The sequence below is a fragment of the Spermophilus citellus genome (assembly GCF_964194105.1).
Source record: "Spermophilus citellus genome assembly, chromosome: 5".
Classification (NCBI taxonomy): domain Eukaryota; kingdom Metazoa; phylum Chordata; class Mammalia; order Rodentia; family Sciuridae; genus Spermophilus; species Spermophilus citellus.
This window is the reverse complement of record NC_138186.1, coordinates 71362528-71386810: the sequence shown is the minus strand read 5'-3', so window position 1 is coordinate 71386810 and position 24283 is coordinate 71362528. Positions and strand designations below refer to the sequence as shown.

Below are 24283 nucleotides of genomic sequence, written 5' to 3'. Positions count from 1 at the left end.
TGCGGTCCGGGTTCGATCCTCAGCACCACATACAAACAAAGATGTTGTGTCCGCCGAAAACTAAAAAATAAATATTAAAAATTCTCTCTCTCTCTCTCTCTCTCTCTCTCTCTCTCTCTCTCTCTCTCTCTCTCTCACTCTCTCTTTAAAAAATATATATATATTTATCGTTGTGAACATGTACCTTTAATAAGTTGTTAATTTTAAAGTATTGTAATTATTTTTAAAATGATCAAATTATTTTATCTTTAATAAGTAGAATCTCTTCAAATTGGCTCTTGCATCCTTTTAAACTAATCTCAATAAGCTTTTGAGTATTTTCATGGTTTTAGAATGAGAAAATTTCCCTGTTTCAAGTCTCAGGTGCCTTGATCTAGAATCTGGTATTTTCCAAAGAAGCTTGTTGCTTTGAATAGAAATGGTATTTAATATCATTAACTGGGATGCCAGAGTTTCTTATTAATCATTTTATCCATTTGAATAATAGGACATAATGAACATAAAATTCTCATTCCCATCAATTTCCTTTCATCTAACTTTTCTTTCCTTTGTACCACTTATTTTGGATTTATTATTTTGTACTATTATTTAACTCTTTACCTACTTTCATTATTTTTAAATAGGCAAAGCAAATCCAGCTATCACTTCTGTGTCTTACTATTCAGAATTCTTTTCCTGTATCATGGATGAATTGGGATTAAATTGTTAGAGAAAAAAATTGGAACTGAGTTAGATGTTTAAAATTTCATTAGTTTTCCCACTGGGAATCAATGTCTATTTTTCTGATACTTTATCATGAAAATTTGGAGTTGAATTAAGATAAAATAAGAAATTAGGCTAACACATATTAATATAAGAGGAATTTAGGAATAGAAACAAAGACTACATTTATAAGCACAGTTTCAAATTACCAACAGAATCCCATGGCCTATTTTTAGTGGGTTTGCTGGCACAGGGAAATAAAATACACTCCATGTTCCTTGGCTATCTTCTACTAGTCTTATTTTAAGTGGTTACACAGACAAGTATATTCTTTTGTTGTTTGAATATTTAGAAGTTGCTATGGCCAGATTGGATTTTAAGCTAGCTACCCTCCAAATTCCAGGAAACCAGATTTCTGCAGTTCTCTTTTGAGTGGCTTTATTAGATACTATGTAACATACTCTACAAACATATCAAGAAAGCATTCATCAACCGCAGTGTGAGAGCAAATTCTGGAACTAGCAGTTTAGCAGAGAGACTTCACTGTAGATAAAGAAGTGCAAGATAAGGAAGTCATCAGTGGGATAAAGCTAAGGGGACTGATAGACAAGAAGGTGGAAATGAAAAGGACGCAGTTAAGACAACATCTTTTGAGTGTTAGTAGTGTGCCTGGTACTGTTTAGGCAACAAGTATGTAGTGATGAAAAAAGAATGTCAAAGTCTTGTCCTTATGGGTCATCCATTTAATAATAGAAAGATGGATGTGTGCTCCTGTCTATTTTGATGTGAGCTTCTGTCCATTTGTTTTATCTGAATAGGAACCAGTTCTCTTAATACAGTTATGAAAAATGCTGTGATTCTTTTCTCCAGAAAAATGACAGTTCCTTTTAGTTATACACAATGTTAGGATTCATGTTAGCATAAGTATACAAGCATGGAATATAATTTGCTCTAATTCATTCCCAGTACTTCCCCTTTTTCTCCCCTCTTCTCTCCTTAGTTCCCTACCCTCTGCTGATTTTTTCTGCTATTTATTTATAGTTTTTTAAATTAAATAATTGCATGACACCTGTATAATACTTTTTTATCTCTGAATTTTTGCATGAATATGCTTTAATCATCTCATTATATGATGTAGATTTTTAAGAATATAATTTTCTTTGCACACAGTATGAAGATGATTCAGTTCTCTGTTATCTAGATTGAAAGTTCAATCTTTTGTTTGCGTATCAACTTTGATTGTGGTTGGTAAAATTAATGTTTGGGGGATTACATTTTTACCCTTAATATTTTCAATCAGAAATGGATCATTCTGATTCAAACATGATATTTAAGATATTTAATAACAGAGAAAACTTTTTAAAAAACTAACTTAAAATGAATGATTTATTCTCATTAATTTTTAAAATAAAATACAACTTAACAATTTTATCAAATAGCATTTTGGTTATAATTCTGTGTGTGTCTTGTCCCAGAATTTGCTGTCATTCATAAAATTTAAATGTATTTATCACTATATTCATAATAATGACTTCTATTTATTGAAAGCTCACATATTGTTAAGCCCTTTTCTTTGTGCTTTCCAAATTTACCTGATTGCCTTATCTCAGTCTGTTATGGTTTTGGATGTGAGGTGTCCCCCCCAAAGCTTATGTGTGAGATAATGCAAGAACATTTAGAGTAGAAATGACCAAGTTATAAGAGCTTTAACCCAATCAGTGACTTAATCCCCTGATGCAGATTCACTGTGATAACTGAAGGCGGGTAGGGTGTGGCTGGAGGAATGGGGGCATTCCTGGAATACTTATTTGTATCTGATGAGTGGAAATCTCTCTCCCTGCTTTCTGATCATCATGTGAACTACTTTCCTCCTCCATAATCTTCCACCATGATATTCTGCCTACCTGGAGCCCTAAGGAATGAATCCAGCTGTCTATGGATTGAGACCTCTGAAACTGCAAGCCCCCAAATAAATGTTACCTACTCTAAAATTTTTCTTGTCAGGTCTTTTAGTAACAGTAGTAAAAAAAAAAATTGATTAAATCACAGTATTATGGAACAAATATATCTCCATTTAAAAATTATTTTGGCAAGTATAGAACATGAAAATAGCCAAAATTTACTATTTAAACACTTATAATAAAGGTTTTAGAAATCCCTTGCTCCACATGTTCATATGGCAGAAGCACAAGTTTTAATTTCTTTTAACTTTTTCCTGGTAATTACTGTATAGTTTGAAATAGCATGTTTTTATTCATTCTCTGATGTATCAGTTTTATATGATAGCTGTTAATTTTCAATGTAAGTAGTGAAGATTTCTCTTATACCCATTCTATTTCTTTTATCCTGCTCACCCAATGCATCACTTTTAAGTCAATAATTGGTTACATTATTATAATTACATAAATATATTTCACTAATCAGCTGAGTATTTCTTTCTTGAATAGTTTTTGTTGTTTTTAAATTCATAATTGCCTTTTTTTCTCTTGCTCTTTCTGCTACCCACAGATTTTTAATCTCCTCAGCACCCGACTCTCTTATTTTAAATATTCTCTTATGTGTTCTCTTAGTCCCTGCTACAGTTTTTTTTCTTCTTCATGGAATATTCAATAACAGAATTCCTCCATTTCTTCATGGAGAAAATCCATCTTCTATGGTTTCCTTTTAGATATGCTGCTCTCTTCACTTGTGACCTGAGTATGATTCTTCATGTCTTGGAAAAACTTTTTGCTGCTCTTCTGGCTTAAGTCCAGTGTTTTCTGTATGATGTTCCTTTCTTTTCCCTGGTTTACGTGTGTTTTGAAATAGAAATGTGTCTTTTTATTGTTGTTTTTAGATACACATGATAGTAATGTGTATTTTGACATATTATACATACATGTTGTGCAACCCATTATAATTTTGATCCCATTCTCATGGTTGAACAGGATGTGGAGTTATGTTGGTCATGTATTCATTCATATGTGGATAAAGAAAAGTTATGTCAGATTCATTCTTCTGTCTTTCCTATTCCTATCTTCCTTCCCCTTCCCTTCATTCCCCTTTGTCTAGTCCAATTTACTTCTATACTTCCCCTCCCTACCCTCCCTTATTATAGGTTTGCATCCACATATCAGAGAGAGCATTCAATCTTTTGAGTTTTAGGGACTGGCTTATTTCACTTGGCATGATATTCTCCATCTCCATCCATTTACTGACAAATGCCATCATTTCATTCTTCTTTTTAGCTGAGTAATCTTCCATTGTGTACATATGCCACATTTTCTTTATCCATTCATCTGTTGAAGGGCACCTAGGTTGGTTTCATAGCTTAGCTATTGTGAATTGAGTTGATATAAACATTGATGTGGTTGTGTCACTGTGGTATGCTGTTTTTAAGTCCTTTAGGTATAAAGTGAGGAGTGGGATAGCTGGGTCAAATGGTGGTTCCATTCCAAGTTTTCTGAGGAATCTCCATACTGCTTTCCAGAGTGGTTGCACCAATTTGCAGTCTTATCAACAATATATGAATGAAACTTTTCCCCCACATTCTCACCAACATTTATAGTTACTTGTATTCTTGATAATTGTCATTCATACTGGAGTGAAATGGAATCTCAGTATAGTTTTAATTTGCATTTCTCTAATTGCTGGAGATGTTGAACATTTTTTATATATTTGTTGACCTATTACATTTTTTCTGTAAAGTGCCTGTTCAATTCCTTAGCCCATTTATTATTATTATTTTTTATTGGTGTTAAGTTTTTTGAGTTCTTTGTATATCTTGGAGATTAATGCATGTGGTAAAAATTTTCTCCCATTCTGTTCCAATATCATGTTCCAATGATATTCTTCATAGAAATAGAAAAACAGTCATGAAATTCATTTGGAAAAATAAGAGGCACAGAATATCCAAAGCAGTCCTTAGCAAGAAAAGTAATGAAGTCAGCATCACCATACTATATTTTAATTATACTACAGAGCTATAGTGACAAAAATGGCATGGTTTTGGCACAAAAAGAATTGAAGACTAATGGAACAGAATAGAAGCCACAGAGACATACCACATAAATACAGTTATCTCATACCAGACAAAGGTACTATAAACATATATTGGAGAAAAGATAGCCTCTTCAACAAATGGTGCTGGGAAAACTGGAAATCCATATGTAGTAGGTTGAAATTGTACAACTTGCACAAAACTCAAAGTGGATTGAGGACCTTGGCATTAGACCAGAGAAACTCTGCCTACAAGAAGAAAAAGTAAGCCCAACTCTTCATCATATTAGCTCAGGAATTGACTTCCTCAACAAGACTCCTAAAGCACAAGAAATAAAATCAAGAATCAATAAATGGGATGGCATCAAACTAAAAACGTTCTTCACAGCACAGGAAACGATCAGTAACATAAACAGAGAATGTATCTTTAAATATCTTTTTAAAGTCTCATTTTCAGATTGTAAAGTTTCTGAGCCATTATGTGAAAACTTGTCTGTTTCTTGATCTCTTTGGGAATATATCTCATGGCAAATTTTTATGAAATATGAACAACTCAGGTTTCTCTTCCCCCATCAGATTTTTTAGGGTGTGTGTGTGTGTGTGTATGTATGCATGAGACTGAGAGAGAGACAAAGAGAGAGAGAGATCTTTGTATTTTTAGCATTTAAGACAATGTATAAAATAATAGTTTCCTTGAATCTGTTAACCTATCTTTAAAATGGGAGCTATATTTATCTGTCCTTTCTATTATGCTGGGTGCTTGTTTAGAGAATTTCAATAACAAATGTCAATTTTCAATTAACCATAAATTGTTATACATATGTAAGGTGATGTGATTAATTACATATTTTTTGCACATGATTTGGCCTATGTAATTCCAGAAGTTATAAATATCATTCAGTTGTTTTAACAATAACTCAAACTAAATTCTATAAACATACATATGTTAATTAGTTACTTATTTTTTCTTTTACCAGGTTGTCAGCATTTTACCCTTCTAAATTTTATTGTCTTAATCAATACTTCCAGTACATTAATATGGGAATATATAACTCTACACTGGTATTGGAGCATTAATCTCCAATACCAGATAGTGTGTGTGTGAATCAAAGAGCAGGGACTAGAATTTGTTTCCCCATCTTTAACTGTTTTATGATTTAGTTTCAAGACAAAGCCTGTAAATAAGCATGAGTAAGTGTCTCATAAGTGGATTATTTTTAGTTTTAACTCTGATTTGAAGGTTTTAAAGCCAACCATAGCAACTAAATTTTGAGATGTCCTTTTTGCTGACAGTCCCTCATTTTGAAGGCTTTTATTGCATTTCTAGTGGCTCCTCATACTAATTCTCTTGCTTTGCTGATTTACTAAAAGGTAGTAATGGAAAGGGGAGAAGGAATGCTTTAGTTTGTAGCAACTATTCTGAAAAGGTTTTTCATATATATTTATTTTGACATTAATGAAGTATTAACAGTGATGGACTGTTGAGAGCCACAGCCAAAGGGGCCCCAGCAAACTTTCAGACTGCCAGCTGATGATTGGCTCACAGTGGCCCCAGCAACTTCTAGCTGATTGGCTCCTCTGCGGTGATGCTCATTGAGCTGTTTCCCCACCCTTTCAGACTGCCAGCTGATGATTGGTTCACAGCGGGCCCCAGCAACTTTTAGCTAATTGGCTCCTCTGCGGTGATGTTCATTGGGCTGTTTCCCCGCCCTTTCAGACTACGGAGCTGCTCATTGGGGGACTTTTTTGGCTCCGCCCACACGACCCAGCCAATCGGCCTCAAGAGCAGGAGGAGTGGGGGAGGTTGAGAGGCTTGTAGGAAGCCGGTGGTGGCAGTTGGGCTCTGAAGGTTTTTCCTGAGGAGCAGTTTTGTTTGGCATGAGTGGTTCTAAAAATAAAGTTTGTTTCTTTTGACAAGTGGCTCCTGATTGTGCCCAGCCAGACTTCGGCAATGGACAGTGGGATGTAACACCTAAGATAAGGACATGGAAGAGATGAAAAGCAAAAGAGGACAATAATTAGTGAGTTCATCTGTTTATTTCCTGGTTACCCTGAAAATAAAATAATTTTTAAGCTTTATAGAGCTCTTTGATCTTGAATGTGGGATGATACACTTAACTTGAACACCAGATCATGATATGCCCATGCGGAAAGCCCTCTGATGAACTTATTTTGCATTAAGGGGAGGCATTCTACACCAAATGTGCTCCATGACTGAACTGCTCCAGGTTCTTACCCTTATGGTTCACTGACCTGTTCCTAGAACAAGCAGATCTGACTCCATCAATGGAAGAGAGTTTGGCCTCAGATCCCCTCAAGCAAGGCTTCTTTATGCTACTCCAGTGTAAGCTCAAAGGTCACCTTTTTTGAAGAGGCACACCTTTACCTCCAAATGTAAGGGAGCCCTCCCCTTCTCCTGGCTCCTAGTTCTACATTAGTGTTTTGATTTCTTTATAACACTTAGTACTATTTGAAGTTATCTCACTCAATTATGTGTTTAATCTCTAACACAGTAGTATTTTATCTCTGAATTCCTAGCAGCTAAAGAAGTGTCTGTCATGTAGATGTCACTTAAATGTTTATTGTTGAGAAAATGTAGGAGAAATAGCTCTGGACTCAGAGACCCTCACTTTAAGTTCTAGCCTCTTGTTTAGAGTGCATGCAAAAAGTTTTGTTACACAGGTAAACCCTATTTTTCTCCATATTTCCCAAGATTAAATGAGCTAGTATTGTTTCAAAGAAATTTTAAACTAAATTCTCATTATCACAATAATCCTGTGGGGACAAAGAATATGAATCCTTATTTCCATAGTTGAAAGGAAGATTACAGATCACTGGGTTTTCCTCATTTTTAAAAAAAGTACAGTACTAGTGTACCCTCTCCCCACATCCTCATCAACATTTATTGTTGCATGTATTCTTATACACTGCTCCTGGGACTGCAAATTGGTGCGACCACTATGGAAAGCAGTATGGAGATTCCTCAAAAAACTTGGAATGGAACAACCATTTGACCCAGCTATCCCACTCCTCAGTTTATACCCAAAGAAGTTAAAATCAGCATACTACAGGGACACAGCCACATCAATGTTTATAGCAGCTCAATTCACAATAGCTAAGCTATGGAACCAACCTAGGTATCCTTCAACAGAGGAATGGATAAAGAAACTGTGGTATATATACACAATGAAATATTAACTCAGCCTTAAAGAAGAATGAAATGATGGCATTTGTCAGTAAATGGATGGAGCTGGAGAATATCAAACTAAGTGAAATAAGCCAATTTTCCCCAAACTAAAGGCGGAATGATTTCTCTGATATGCAGATGCTGATTCACAATAGGCAGGGGGACTAGTGAAGAATAGAGTTACTTTGGATTAGGCAGAGGGAAGTGAAGGGAAGGGAGATGGGGTATGGGGGTAGGAAGATAGTAAAATGAATTGGATATTATTACTCTATGTGCATGTATGACTACATGACAGGTGGGATTCTATATCATGTACAGCCAGAAGAATGAGAAGTTGTACTCCATTTATGTATGATGTGTCAAAGTGCATTCCACTGTCATGTATAACTAATTACAACAAATGAAAACATTTACAATACTATAAGAAGGTTGTTCTTTAAATTCTGGTTAATTAACAGCTGTGTTAAATCTAATAGTTGGATTTCCTGATGTGTATGTATCCTCATGTATATTTTCTATTGACAGGTAATCTCAGTTTAAATTCCTACGTTTTAAAATTCTGGTAAAAGTAATTTTCTCTCTTTTCAGAACCCACTAAGAACTTTATAAGCAGCATAATAAGGTTAACTTTTCCAAAACCAAATTCTATGTTTAAGATGGTACATATGTTCTATATTCTTTAGCAGCCTATCCATTATAAGTGAGGCAAGCAACTATGTAATTTACACTGTTAAAAACACAACTGTAATAAGCACCACCACAACCAGGTTCTGAACAGCTCTGGAGGCAGAGTAGACCCAGGCATCTGGTGAACTTGGCACTGTGCCTGTGTCTCTGTGATAGCACTTCCCATAAGCGACTGTTAGAAGAGCTAGCAAGGGTCAGATTTGTTGTCTCTACCAGGATCTCTCAGCAAAATGTCATCTTGTCCTTATATATGTTTAGGGCCATTTCAGTTGGGGAGGAAAAAAAAGGGGGGGGGAACCCGTGTTCTAATCAGTAGTCTCATTCTTGAGGGAATCCATTATATCTCAGCCTGCTTGACTCTTGCCAACATAGTTATTTTAAATTCCTATCAAGACAATATTTAATCACACATAATCCAAAGCCTTTTGAAAAGCAGAATTTAGACAAAGTGACTCATTTTCGTTTCTTTCTGAGAATGTAGATGAGCTGAGCTATCCTGTCCCTGAATGGAGTTCAACTAGACCTGACAGCCGACAGCAGGACTCTTTCCTCTTCCGCTTCCTTCACCCCTCCACATGCCACTGCCTTCTGACTGCACTGTGGGCTTTGCCAGTCTGTTTTTTTTCTCCCTTATTTTTATTTTTACTTGTATAAGGTTAAAAATTTTTCTCCAGCTCTTTGTGGTATAACTGATAAATAAGCTTGTATATATTTAAGGCACACAGCATACTCTTTTGAAATACTTACACATTATGATTATCACAATCAAGCTATCATGTCCTTAACTTTACCTAGGTTTTATTTTTTTGTATGCTGAGGACACTTGAGAGTTACTCTCTTAGCAAATTTTCAGTATACAATAAATTATTATTAACTATGGTTACCATGTTTCACCTTAGGTCTTCAAAATTGATTCATCTTACAACTGAAAACTTGTACCTTTTAACTACCTACCCCTTCTTTCCCCCACTTCTAGGTTTCAGTTAGCCACCATTCTAGTCTCTGTTATGAGTTTGACTTTTTTTTTAAGTTATACATATATGTGAGATCCTATCAAATCTTCCTTTCTGTGTCTGGCTGACACAGAAATAGCATACTATCCTCCAAGTTCATTAATGTTGCTGCAAATGACAGGGTTTCCTTTTTAAGGCTAAATGGTATCACTGTGTGTATGTATGTTTCTTTCTTTCATAATGAAAGACAAGTTTTACAATTTTTATGTATCAAAAACCCAACAATGTTTACTTAGCTTCAGTTTAGTGACAAGCCCTTTTAGCTTTTTTTTTTTTCCCCCTCTGGCTTGGCAATGTGAGCTACAGGTCTTCGAGTATGATAGAAATTGGGTTTTGTCCTTCTTTAAGTGTTTGTTATAGGCATCTGATCCTGGATTATTTATGGTCGAAAGGTTTTAATTACTAATTCAATCTCATTACTCATTATTGATATACCCCAATTTTCTATTTAATCATCATTTGGTTTTGTTAGGTTGTATGTTTCTAAGAATTGATCCATTTTTAGTTTATTCTATTTGTTGGCTTCTTGTTTTCCATAATGGTCTCGTGATTCTTTACATTTCAGTGGTATCTGTTATAATGGCTCCTCTTGCATTTAGAAATAAAAATAGTTTTATTTATTTTGTGTCATTTCTCCTTTTTATTGATACTCTTACTGACATAGACTAAATGTATTTTGGTTCTTGCTCCTGAGGTCAGAATTGTGGCCCCCACCACTGCATTTGTTTCAGAAAGATAAATAGTGGGGTGTGGCTCTTAAAACTAGGGATTCTGTTGCTATCATTGTAGAAATCTCAACATTATTTTTAGTTTGGGGAGAAAACCACCAAAGACAAAAACTGAAGTGCCTTTTACAGCCTAACTATTTGAGATGTGGTCAGAAGTTCAGCAGGATCAGAGTCACCTAGCCCCTGCTATGATGGAAAACTCCCCAGCTATGAAGCTGTGCATTTAAATAAGATCTCTAGGTGATTTTCAGATATTTTAGTGTTTGAGAAAAGAGGTTGCTAAAGGTCACCCAGCCACTCTGAGTAAGAATACTTTAGCATTTTTTGTTTGTAGAAATTCTTTTTTAGGCTACTAGCTGACTTCTCTACCAAGGGAATAGAACCATAGAAGTTTTCTTAGTTATCATTTGTGCATTGTCTTATGCAAGAATTTCTAGAACTTCGAGGAATGTTGGCATATGGGGAGCAGTATTTATTCTTAAACAATGCTTGGGTCTTGCCCAATAACCTGAAGCTATCAGGTCAGTCTAGGCATCAGTGTTTAACAAGTTAACCAGGATTCAAGTCAATGCTCAAATCTGTTAAGTAGAACTTTATATGAACTGTACATAAGCACATAGACAATGAAATGTCTGTAAACATTTATGAAACCAATTTGTTTCAATGATTAACATTATAATAACATACCTTTAATGTATTTTTCTGTCTTCTATTTCAATTGCTGTTGATCCTGAGTATAACAACATTAAGGAATTCACATTAGCCCAAGAATTCTAATGAATTTGATATTATATAGAAACACTGGGGATAATTTTGATAGAAGAACCATAACTAAATTTTGAGACTTTTGAGGATGAAGTTAGACAATATTTGATATTCTTTGCCATGAAATAGCATATTCTGGTTATGGCCTACCAAAAATGTCTCTCATGTATATTTTTCGACCTTTATAGCTCTTTGTGTAGAGGACTCGGTCTCACTTGACAGTAATTCTTTTGGATAGATTGCTTTTCATTGTGGTATCATTTATATATGTTGACCATACAAATATCAAGCATCTAGTTTAATGGACTTACACAATTTTATGTACCTGAATATTGATGCCATAAGAAGATATTTCTATCACCAGCAAGTTTACTTGTACTATTTTCCAGTTATTTTCTGCCAGCCAAGGCAACCATTACTTGATATCTAATATTATAGGTTAGTTTTGCCTATTTGGGGACTTCATTAACTGGAATCATACTGAATGTATTCTTTGGTGTCTGGTTTAATTAATGAAATAGAAGATATTTAAAACTAATTCACATTGTTTGATAGTTCATTTTTTATTGCTGAGTAGAATTCCATTGTCGGAATATGTTATACAACTTGTTTCTAGCATTCGAGTTATGTTTAGTTTGGGAATATTATGGATAAATTACTGTAAAACATTATTAAACCTTTTTTCTGTATGTATACTTGCTATTTCATTTTTTCTAGGTTATATATTTAGCATGAAAGAACTTCTGGCCATAGTTTGTAAGAAACTGTACCTAACAATTTTGTAAAGTAATTACATCAGTTTTCACCAGTAACATGAGTTCCAGTTTCTCCAAAAATCCTTTTATACATTTGATATTGTCAATCTTTTTCTTCTAGCCAGTTTTGTAGGTGTGAAATGACATCTTGTTCTGTTTTTAATATATATTTCCCTAATGATTAATGATGACGGATGTCACTTAATGTGTATTAGACATTTCTGTATCATTTTTATACTATGCTTGTTAAAGACCTTTTGCCAATTCAAAAAAATTAGGTTGTTTTTCTTTTAGAAGAAAAAAACTTTGTAGAATTTATATATGTATATATGTGTGTATTTATATGTATCTTATATAAAATCTGGATATGTATCCTTTTTCATAAGCATTTAACCTGAATATTGGCTTACATTTTTTTAATAGTGCCTTTGGAAAAAATAGAAATGTTTAATTTTGGTAAAATCTCATGCACCCATTTAAAAATATTTGCTAAGATTTGTTTCCTAAGAAATACTTGCCTAATTCTAAGGTCAGGAAGATGTTTTCTTCTGAGAAGCCTTATAGCTTTAGCTTTTGTATTTGGAACTACACTCCATCTAATTTTTTCTGTAGGGAATAAGCTGGGGTCAAGGTTCATTTTATTCAGTTGACCCAACACAATGTTATTGAAAACACTTTCCTATTCAATTACCTTGGCACCTTTGTTCAAAATAGATTGACCATGTAAGTGTGGGTCTATTACTGAGCACTGTTGTGCTCCATTCTACATCTGTTTTTATACCAATACCACACTTTCTTAATTGTTGTGGTTTTATACTAAGTCAAAATCAGATTATGTAAATTCTCCAATTTAGTTCTTCTAAATCCAGACTGTTCTTTCAAAACCATTTGCATTTTTCTGTAAATTTTAGAATAAATTTTAAGCTTCTTTTTTGGGATTTTATTGAATGTATAATTTGAGGAGAATGGAAATTGTATGGATACATGAATATGAATCATTACATTTATTTAGTTATTAAAATTTCAACAGTGTTAGATCTCTCACATTTTTAATTAGCCATATTTATAGGTTTGTGATACTTTTAATACTATTAAAAACAGTATTACATTTTTCTTCCAATTTTGTGGTTGGTTTATCTTTTTACTGAAAAAAAAAACATTAATCATGTCTTATGACCTTGCTGAATTAACTCATTAGTTCTACTAGTTTTCTCCTAGTATCAAAAGATTTTTCTTTTCTTTCTTTTTTTCCAAGACTGGGCTTGAGCCCAGGGCCTCACACATGGCAGGCAAGCACTGTATGACTGAGCTACATCTCTATCCCCTTTTATTTTATTTTTAAGACAGGGTCTCACTAAGTTGCCTTGGCTGGCCCTGAACTTGTGATCCTTCTGCCTCACCCACCCAAGTAGGTGGGATTATATGTGTGTGCTACCAGGACAACCTGTCCAAAGAATTTTCTGTGTAGATAATCATATGCTTGAAAATAAGATCAGTTGTATTTTTTCTTTTATAATCTTCACATCTTTTATTTCTCATTTTTGCCTATGACCTCAACCAGGACTCCCTATACATTGTTAAAATAGACATGGTATGAGAATATATCTTTAACTACTGATTTTTGGGACAAATTACTCAATATTTTACCTCTTAATATGCTGTTTCTTTAGATTTTTCATAGAAGGCATTTATCACATTAAGTTTCTTTTTATTGCTGAAAGTTTTGTCATGAGCAAGTGTTAAATTTTGTTAAATGTTTGCCGCACAAATCAGAATGCACCTATGATTTTTTTTAGTCCTTTAGTAAATTATATATGTTCAGTTTTAAGTTTTAATCATATCTATGTGATAAATTTTACTTGGGCATTATTGTATATATTGCTAAACTTGATTTGCTTATTTTTACATCTATGATCATGAAGAATAGTAGACTACAGTTTTCTTCTATTTGACCAGTTTTCAATTTAGGGTTAAGTTGGCCTTATGATAAAAAAGTTGGGGAAAGTTCATCCTTCCTCTATTTTTATTTAATTTCACTCAATGATTTTGATTTTAACCATTTAAATAAATGTTTGAAAGAAATTATTCACAAAGCTATCTAAACCTGTAGTTTTCTTCCTGGAATGGTTTTAATTAAAAAATTCAACTCTTGAATTTGGTTCAATTATCTATTGAATAAAATGAACCTGATCAAAAAACCTTTCTAAAAATAAACTCTAGGTCTAGATAGCCTCACCAGTATTTTCTAATTTAACATCATTTGGTCAAGGAACATAATCTGTGTGATTTTGATTTTTTTTGGAATGTCCCACCCCCCAGCATATGGTCTTTTTTGGTGACTAACCCATTGGCATTTCAAAAATATGTGTATTTTGCTATCATTAGAGAGAACGTTCTACAGATGGCAATGAGGTGAAGATAATTGATAATGTTCAAATCTTCTGTGCCATTACTGTATTCTTGGTCTAATGTAATATTTGCTGAGTCCTGAATGTTAAAACTTCATGTTATGTTTTCAGTGGTCTATTTCTTTATTTTTTTCATATTTTGCTCCAAATAATCAGATGTTTTAATATTAGATATCCACATATTTAGGATTTTTTATAGTTTCTGATTGCCAATTTTTGACTGTGAAATATCAATCTAAAATTCTTGTTGCTGTCCCCTGTGTATTATAATGTAATTTCCTCCCCTCTAACCAATTTTAGAAATTTTCTTTTGTTTTGATTTTCAGTTGATTGATTATGATGTATCTACATGTGACTCATTTTGTTTCTTGCTTGGGATTTGTTGAACTTTTTGGATTTGAGATGGTAGCTTAGAAAATTTTTGGCCATATCTTTTCAAACTTTTTTTATTACCCTTTTTCTCTCTGAAGAAAATTTAATTACTATATGCTAAATAAAAAGCATTTGGTATTGTCTCATAAATTTCAGATACTCTATTCCTTTTATCATTATTATTATTTTTTCTTCTTAGGGTTTCATTTTTGGATAATTTATGCTGACTTGTCTTCAAGTTACTGATATTGCACTCTGGTATATGCAGGTAAGTCTGTTGCGTGAATTCTTCTCTGATGTATTTTTCATTGCAAGTATTTCTGCTTGGACCTTTTAAAATAATTGTCATCTCTCTTCTGAATTTCCCATTTTCTCTGCATGTTGTTCATTTTCTTCACTGGATCCTTTAACATACTTATCATAGCTATTTTACAAACCCTATTTGGTACTTCTGATATTTAGATAATCTCTGCGTTTGAGAATACAGAATGTTTTTTGCCCAAGAAATCAAAATTTCATAATCTTGAGACAAAGGGGATTTCTTTCAGCTTGTCTGTAGTTTTTAGCTCTTCAGATTTCTGGAGTTGTTTTTCTAATCCTCTTGGCTGTCTGCTTTTTGAGCTCTCTCTCCTTGCTGTAGTGCAGGACTGAAGGGCCTTAGAGGGATTCCTCTCTGTCTTTTTGCTCCTACTACAGATTTCAGCAGACCTCTGCTTTGTATTTGAGGAAATCTCTGGTCATCTGCACAGTGGGAGCATGGGAGAGGGCCTCTGTGGGCTATTCTAACTTCTAAACAGTCCATGTACTTCCCATCTACTCTGCGTTTAGCTTAGGTTCATGGGGAATGCATGCTGCATGAGGACTTATTCTTTCTGTCACTGGGGCTTCCCAGGATTCGAATCTGAATTCCACTCTGACATACCAATTTTGACTGATTTCTCTCATGCTTTGTCAAACTCCTTCTCTTCTGGAGGATTCTCTGTCAGGAATGAAAGCAGTAACTTCTGGACTTTAGTTCATTTGGGTTTCTTTAAATCCTCTTCTTGTTCCTGGGTTAAAGATTGCAGGTCTGTGGTTTATCTGGTGTGTTCTCATGATTGTAATGATGATATCCTAAAATTTTCCACATTTTAGCCAGAAATGAAGTCCTTGAACTGATGTTTAGAAGGTATATTAAGGTCAAATAAATGAGTGTTTATGAATCAGATAAAATATTTCTTTTTTAAAAAAAGAGAGAGTGAGAGAGGGAGAGAGAGAGAGAGAGAGAGAGAATTTTTTTAATATTTATTTTTTAGTTATCGGCGGACTCAACATCTTTGTTTGTATGTGGTGCTGAGAATTGAACCTGGGCCCCACGCATGCCAGGCGAGCGCGCTACCGCTTGAGCCACATCCCCAGCCCAGATAAAATATTTCTTAATGTTTACAATTAATATCTCATTTTCTACATTAATTAATCTCCATTTTATCATATAGATATCTTTACCAGGTACCTTGGACTATTTTTTTTTAAAATGCAAATTCATATTTAAAGGAATATTTGCTACCATTTAGGTATTAAAAAGAACATAAAATGTTTCACAGGACTTATGGAAAGGAGAATTTCTAATAAAAATTTGGAACAAAGCTCAAAATTTTAGACAGAGCTTATACTTTTCCAAGACGATTATGAATTAAAAGATTTATCATGGTCTTCCTCAGCCCCAATTGATTGTCTTCCTGCATTAAAATATTTAAATTTTGTCTATTTTAGACCCATCTAAATTCTAAAGTCATGAAGTTAATTTAAATTTAAATGTACAATAATTGCATGTTTATCTTCATTTATCTAATACATTTAATTTTTTTGTCCTTTCAGGAATCCTAAAACCAAAATATTAAATTGAAAACAAACATGGCTCATCACATTACATTTCTTTGGATAGTTCTTGTTCTGCTTCTTCAGAATTTTGTATTAGCTGAAGATGGGGAAATAAGATCAAGTAAGAGCTTTCAGCATTGTCTCTTTTTGTTATCAACAGATTTTGATTCTGTAAATCAAATATTGGAAGTTCAAGGAGTAGTTTTAAGGATCTTATTCTTATTGTCTTTAATTCTGTAATTCCCTAAGATAAATGAATTGCTATGTAGCTGAGAGAAAGAGCTTCCCTCAGAGGTAGTTTGGAAGTTACTCTGTGCTAATACCTTATCCTCAAATGCACTGGGCTTTGGAATACCCAGTCTGGTTTGGAGTCCATGTTCAGCAACCTCTGAGCTTTGCTGATATGGAGATAAAGCACATGCTTCTTAGGTGATCACTGGGACTGAATGGGATAATGATGCATGTAAATGGCTCAGTACAGTGACATCTCAGTTAATGGTGACCATGTTCTTATTGCCTGGGAGCAAGCTTGCATTAGAGACAAAGAATTGTAATAATTGTGGTTCTGCTATAGAGGCCATTTTGTATAGATAACATACTTTTTTTAGAGTTTAGTTATGTTCACATTTAAAAACTCATAAATACCCAACTATATATTAATTAGTTTCTATAATAGTTACATCATATGTTTTGACAGCTTGATTCAATTTGACTTCAAATTTATTAAAAAAATAATAATTAATGTTTAATTCCCCCAAGTATTCTACAAGATAGATAACCTGTCTCTACATTTTGAGGGTGAAAAGAGACATTTATAATTTAGGTGGCTTAGTGCCTTTCAGCTGGTTAGAGCAGTAACTGGTATTTGAACTATACTTTTGATTTTCAATTCCATTCCTTTCCTATGACACTACTCATCTCTCTAAAGGGGAGGTCTATTGTACTTTGGGGTTTATAAATGCCAAACTTGCTTTAGTATTCATGGTTTTGGCTAACCTTACAGCTATGAAATACATACTCTGTGGCTCCAACAGGAGAGGGGTAAGGAGGGCCAAGAACAACCAACCTTGTAAGATCTTTGTCAGGTGGCACACAAACACTAGCAGGTTCAGACAGTGAGTCTCGGTATTTAAGAAGGGTCAACATTGAAGAACTCTGAAAACACATCTTTCCTATCCTCTTGGTCCCCCCCCCAACCCCCAACAAACTACTAGAAGCATAACTTTTAATGCCAATCAGGCTTCCAAAACTAACAGAAGAATGGCATTCTCTTGGGCTTTCAAATTTGCCTCTAGGCAAAATTCCATTCCTGTGGTCCCTGCCCTGAACTTTGGCAGAGGTTGGTGGAGTTGGGTCTGTTACACCCTTCTGAGGGCACCACCACCTGCAGAATACAGGTTACAAATAATGTCATAATCACTGTTGAATTTTTGTGACAAATCCACATAATGACAACTTTTTGTAACTTCTTGGCTGTTGCTATAATTCACCTCACAGTAGTCTATTTTTGACTTCTATGAGTGAGTTAAGATAATTGTAAAGTTGGAGCTTCTTCCTGTGAGCCTTGTCAACATCCCAAGTATGCAAGTAGATATAGATAAAGGAAGGGAAGGGAGGGAAGATAAGTCAACAGAATAGGAAATATAGAGTTTAACTTATTACTAAAGAGATAGGGAAATACTAAGAATACTTATTTTCACAAATTAATTTTTCTTTAGTACCTACTTTACAATTATGGTAGCTTATTTGCAAGTATTTGCAGAAAATAAATCATCTTTATTTTAACTTTAAATTGGGAATCTGATCTCTACTTAATGGAAACTATTAATATGAGTAAAATCAAAAGACTTAAATTTACTACCATAGTACTCTGACTTCTCATTTCATCCTTTTCAACTCATTATCTCCAGGGAGGTGTGATTTCCCCCATGCTAAATGCAAATGTGGCAAATATAAACAAAAATGAATTTAAAACCACATATCATGGGACATAAAATGATAGCTATTTTTGCTTCATTGAGTGCAGAAATTATAAAAGGATAAAGCAAATTGGCTGTTCCTATCCATGCAGTCTGGCCATTCCCAACTTTTAGGATTATTTAAACTAACCAGTTTGTCTTTTAGTTTGTTTCTGTGTCATCTCTGGGCCTTTGTACTTGCTGTTCCTTTTGATTAGAATATCCTCTTCTTTACCTAGTTAAAACACTCATATCTCATATTGCCTATCAGCTTTCCCATAAAACCTTTCCTGATCTCTACAATTAGTTTGTGGTCCCCTCTTCAGTGATCTCTTAATTCTTTTTACTTTCTTAAACCAGCCAGCTTTCTGTCGTACTAGACTATGAGCTTTTTGATAGATTTTATGTGCCTTTAGCATAAGTCAGGTACCTGCAATCATCAGGTACTGAAAGAACAAAATAGGGTTAGAGGCTTACTGTTGTACACTATAGAGTTTTTTTTTTTCTTTCCACAACTGCTTATAATTTGTCTAGCTATAACTTGCACCAAAAACCTTTTTTTTCCCTAATAGAACTTTAAGATTATATATTTTTCCTGGTTATCTCAAAATAAAAATGTATACAGAGAAAGAAATGATTTCATACCCTTGAATATAGATTCATTTAAGCTGATGTTTTGCCACATTATTGGCTGAAGATGAGAGATCTAACATTTGGACACCAATTTTAGATGTAGTTCAAGTGTTGACTGCTTTGGTGATTTTGTTCCATTTAACTTTTACCAACAAGAATAGTATGAAATTATATTAGCTAGTTGAGTCAAAGTTGGCAGAAAATTTGTTTTTATTTTTCTCCTATTCCTTGGTTTATATTTTACAAATGTTCAAGTTTAGCATTAACCTTAACATGTTTAATTCATTACTTAAGACAAGCAAAGATGTTAGCCAAAACTTCATATATCTAAGGACACTTTTTGTTTTTTATATAACAAATGCATTCTGATGGTTTCCCTTTTTCCTTAGGTTGCCGTACGGCTCCAACAGACTTAGTTTTCATCTTAGATGGCTCTTACAGTGTGGGCCCAGAAAACTTTGAAATAGTGAAAAAGTGGCTTGTTAATATCACAAAAAACTTTGACATAGGACCCAAGTTTATTCAGGTTGGAGTGGTTCAGTATAGCGACTACCCTGTGCTGGAGATTCCCCTGGGAAGTTATGCTTCAGGAGAGAATTTGATAGCAGCCATGGAGTCTATCCACTACTTAGGAGGAAACACGAGGACTGGAAAGGCCATCCAGTTTGCACTGGATTACCTTTTTGCCAAATCCTCACGATTTCTGACCAAGATAGCAGTGGTGCTTACGGATGGCAAATCCCAAGACGAAGTCAAGGATGCGGCAGAAGCAGCAAGAGACAATAAAATAACACTGTTTGCCATCGGCGTTGGATCAGAAACAGAAGATGCAGAACTCAGAGCCATTGCCAACAAGCCTTCCTCAACATATGTGTTCTATGTGGAGGACTATATCGCCATATCCAAAATAAGGGAAATAATGAAGCAAAAGCTTTGTGAAGGTAAGCCCTACTGTAATTTGGCAACATTTCATAATTGCAATTTCTTACATCTTGATATATGATTTTGCTCATTAACACAGGTGTAGCTTTAGGTAATGACGTTATTTATTTATGTTAGAGATGAGGTAAGCACAGATTTCTGTTTTACATTCTGGATAAATATTGCTTTTATAAACAGTTACATTTTGATAAAATCTAAATATAGAAGCCTGATGTTTTTTTACATTTATTTTCCCTTTCAATTATAGCACATCTACTATGGGGATGGGATAAAATAAACAAAATTAAAAATAAGAATTAAATCAACTGCTTTATATAAAATTACAGCTAAAGAGTTTTCCTATATTTTTCATTCCAGTCTATTTCCTTTTGTTCCTCAATGTGTCTTAGAGTTTATTTGTCTACCTAAAACAGGACACTATTGTATATATAATTTCATACTCTATTTTTATGCTATTACTTTGTTGTCTAATAATTTTCTTAATCTTTTAACATGATAACAGAACATCTTCTACTGAAGCTTATTTAGTAATTTCCCAGTTTTATAAACTTATCTTATTTGTAAATATTGTCAACATAAATAACAACAGTGAATTTCTTGTACATAATTCTGAATGGGAATTTCTCATTTCTTCAGGTAAAAAGGGTTAAATTACTGACATTTGAAAATATCAGGGGAAATGTTAAACATTGCACTTAAGAAAGGCTTAAATTCTTTCTTCATGGGACATTTGGAAATAAAGTACTTAACAGTGATTCTGCATCATTCCACAAAATCTAACTTCATGTTATGATAACTGCATGGTATGAGAAAGCTTCAGTTTTTGGTAAACATTAATCCTGTCAGGGCACAGATATGTCTATGTTTGGATTATTTGGTGAGAATAATATCTTTTGAGTTTCTATAGGCATTGAATATTCCATGTACTTCAGAAGTAACACTAATGTGAAAAGAAAAATTTTCTTATTTTCCATAGACTCCAAAAGTATTGGTTCACATTTGATGGAAAAAATTGCTATGTTTGTGGTTATGAAACAAATTATGCCATAGCTATTCTATTTTCTTCATATTTGTTTAGTGGAAATAGTGGAGAAAAACAATTAAAATTTTTTCTTTACAATAATTAGCAAAGTATAGAAAATCAAGCATCTTCCCTAATCACACTTTGAAGAAAGGGGCATATGTAGTCATCACTGTGTTAATGAGCTGCAGTAATACTGGGCTGATTCTTTTTTATTTTTTTAAAGAATTTATTTTTTCAGTTGTAGATAGACACAATACTTTTACTTTGTTTATTTATATTTTTATGGGGTGCTGAGGATGGAACCCAGTCCTCACACATGCTAGATGAACACTCCACAACTGAGCCACAACCCCAGCCCCTGGGTTGATTCTTATCATCTTTGGGTTGATATCTTTAATAGCTTGTCAGATTAGTTAGAATACTCTTATTTTGAAGCCAGGCATATTTCATTATTAAAATAGACTTTTCATGGATAAACTTATCTTTTTTTAATCCTAAAATATAAATGTAACTGATAAAATACATCTGTTCAGTATTCAGAGGCTTTTTCTGTAGATATGTATTTTGGTAAATACGTTCTTTTCAACAAACTCTAATTACACATTAAAGGGTTGCTGTTGCTCTGCTTAAAATGGGGTAAAAAGGTCTTTTAGCTCAAATGTACAATCTACAAAAAAAAAAAGAATTTGAAATCTTGCCCAATATTACTTCATCCACACTCAAAGAAAGAATATAAGTAATGTCTGTGTCTATTCAGTTTCATGTATGTGCTGTACAATAGTCATCTTACAAAATGTAGTTTTTGAAGTTATGCTTATGGAATATATGGGTTTTCTGGCACTTGACTTTTTGTACCAATTAGATTATGGTTAATGCTCTAAATTAAGGCATCCTTGTCTTTGAGAATCTCAAGTCATGCAATTTGTATTTGAATCCTTTGACCAATTCATATTTCCATGGCAAAGAGTCCAGCTGTACTCAGTATTGAAGGTTACTATTTCCTAGTACTGTTCACTTTATACTTTATGGTTGCTTCAGATTGAACAAAGTATTATCTGCCTGTTTTTTTTTTTTTTTTTGCCTCACAATTCATTTCATCTTCAAGGACCCATTATTTCCCTGGAGGAATTGCCTCCAGTATTTTCCTTGTATCAGGGCCACCATTTTTTAAATGGGCAATTGTTTATGCCTAAAAGTTGTCTTATTACTACTACTAGTACTGCCACTATGTTACTTCTCCTGTCTCCTCTTCCTTCCCTTTCTCAGAAAAAAACATATAACATGAGATATACCTTACTAATAAGTTTTAAGTATATAGTACTGTGAACCTTGCACAGTGTCATAAGAATAGATTTAGGAATTTTTCATCTTTCCTGGCTGAAACTTGATATCACTTGAACAATTTTTCCATTTCCTCAAACCATGGACAACCACCACTTTTCATTTTGCTTCTGTAAGTTTGCCTACTTTAGATTCATTCTCACAGGTAGCAACATACAGCCTTTGTCCTGTGACTAGCTTATTTTACTTAGCGTAATATCTTTCAGGTTCATCCACATAGTCTCATACGATAGGCTTTCTTTTTATGACTGAATACTCTTTCACTGTATTTGTACACCATGATTTGTTTTGTTTATTTTTTATCTGTTCCTCCATCCTTGGTCATTTAGGTTGTTTTCACCTCTTGGCTATTGTGAATCATGCAGCAGTGAAACTGGGTACACAGATATCTTTTGATAATTCTGTTAATTTCTTTTAGATAAATTCCAAATGTAGGATGGTTGTATCATGTTGGTAGTTCCATTTTATATTTTTAGGAGTCATCATACTCTCTTCCATACAGCTAACAGTGTGCAAAAGGTTCAATGCCTCAATATCCTTGTCAACACTTGTTATTTTCTGCTAATTATTTTGGAAATGGCCACCCTAACATATGTGAGGTGATACCTCACAGTAGTTTTGATTTCCTGAGGGCTAGGGATGTTGAGCATCTTTTCATTACCTGTTAGTCTCGTGTAGGTCATGTTTGCAAAACCATCCATTCAAATCTTTCACCCATTTTTAATAGGGTTTTTAGAAAATATCAAGTTGTAGAACTTCCTTATTTATTTTGGATATTAACCAATCATGAGATATCTAGTTGGCAAGTAATTTTTTCCATTTTGCATGTTTTCTTTCCACCCTTTTCATTGTTTACTTTGTTGCACAGACCTTTTCAATTGGTGTCATCCCATTTTGTCTATCGTTTCTTTGGTGCCTATGCTTTTGGTGTTAATGCAAGAAGTCATTTTCAAGACCAGTGCTTCAGTCAGCTTTTTGTTGTTCTGACCAAAGGACCTGAGAAGAACAATTTTAGAGGAGGGAAAGTTTATTTGGGGCTCGTGGTTTCAGAGATCTCAGTCCATAGAAGGCTGACTCCGTTCCTTGGGCTTGAGGTGAGGCAGTATATCATGATGGAAGGATGTGGCAGAGGAAGGTGGCTCAAGACATCACATCAGGAAGCAGAGAGAGAGCTCCCTCACCAAGAACAAAATATATGCCCCAAAGGTGAGCCCCCCCAGTGAACCACCTCCTCTAACTATACCCTACCTGACTACAGTTACCACCAGTTAACCTCATCAATGGATTAATGCACTGATTAGGTTAAGGCTCTCATAACCCATTCATTTCACCTCTGAATGTTCTAGTGTTGTCTCACCATGAGCTTTTAGGGGATACCTCATATCTAAACCATAACAACCAGGGTTATAAAGCTATTTCCCTTTGTTTTCTTCCAAGAGTTTTATAATTTTAGGTCTTATGATAAATCCATTCTGAGTTGATTTTTGTGGGTTGGTGTAAGAAAGTGGTCCAGGTTTATTCTTTTATGTGTGGATATCTAGTTTCCCCAGGAGCAGTGGTTGAGGAGATGATTCCTTCCTTCCTCATTATGTAGTCTTGGCACCCATGTCAAAGATCATTATATACACATGTGTGTTTCTGGGCCCACTCATCTGTTTCACTGGTCTTTATATCTGTCATCATTTCAATTGCATACTGTTTTGATTACTATAGCCTTATTTGATAATATGAAACCAAAAAGATTTTTCAATATATTTTGGCTATTCATGTTCCTTTGTGATTCCACATGGATTTTAGGGCTTTTCTAATCTGTGTAAAAAAAATTCCATTATCATTTTAATAATTATTGCATTGAATATGTAGATAGCTTTTGGTAGTATGAACATTTTAACAATGTTAAGTCTTTAGTCCATGAACATTGGATTGTACC

At 34.0% G+C, this 24283-nt stretch overlaps 1 protein-coding gene across 1 annotated transcript in view; it reads left to right on the top strand.

Moving 5' to 3' along the window:
• The window catches only part of COL21A1 (collagen type XXI alpha 1 chain), a 198612-nt gene that overhangs the window by 49451 nt on the left and 124878 nt on the right, over positions 1 to 24283 (top strand). The window contains exons 2-4 of the mRNA XM_081295392.1: positions 14795 to 14863; positions 16453 to 16576; positions 19436 to 19987. Of these exons, the coding sequence (XP_081151518.1) occupies positions 16489 to 16576; positions 19436 to 19987 (640 nt within the window). The 5' untranslated portion in view covers positions 14795 to 14863; positions 16453 to 16488. The remainder of the gene's footprint in view (positions 1 to 14794; positions 14864 to 16452; positions 16577 to 19435; positions 19988 to 24283) is intronic.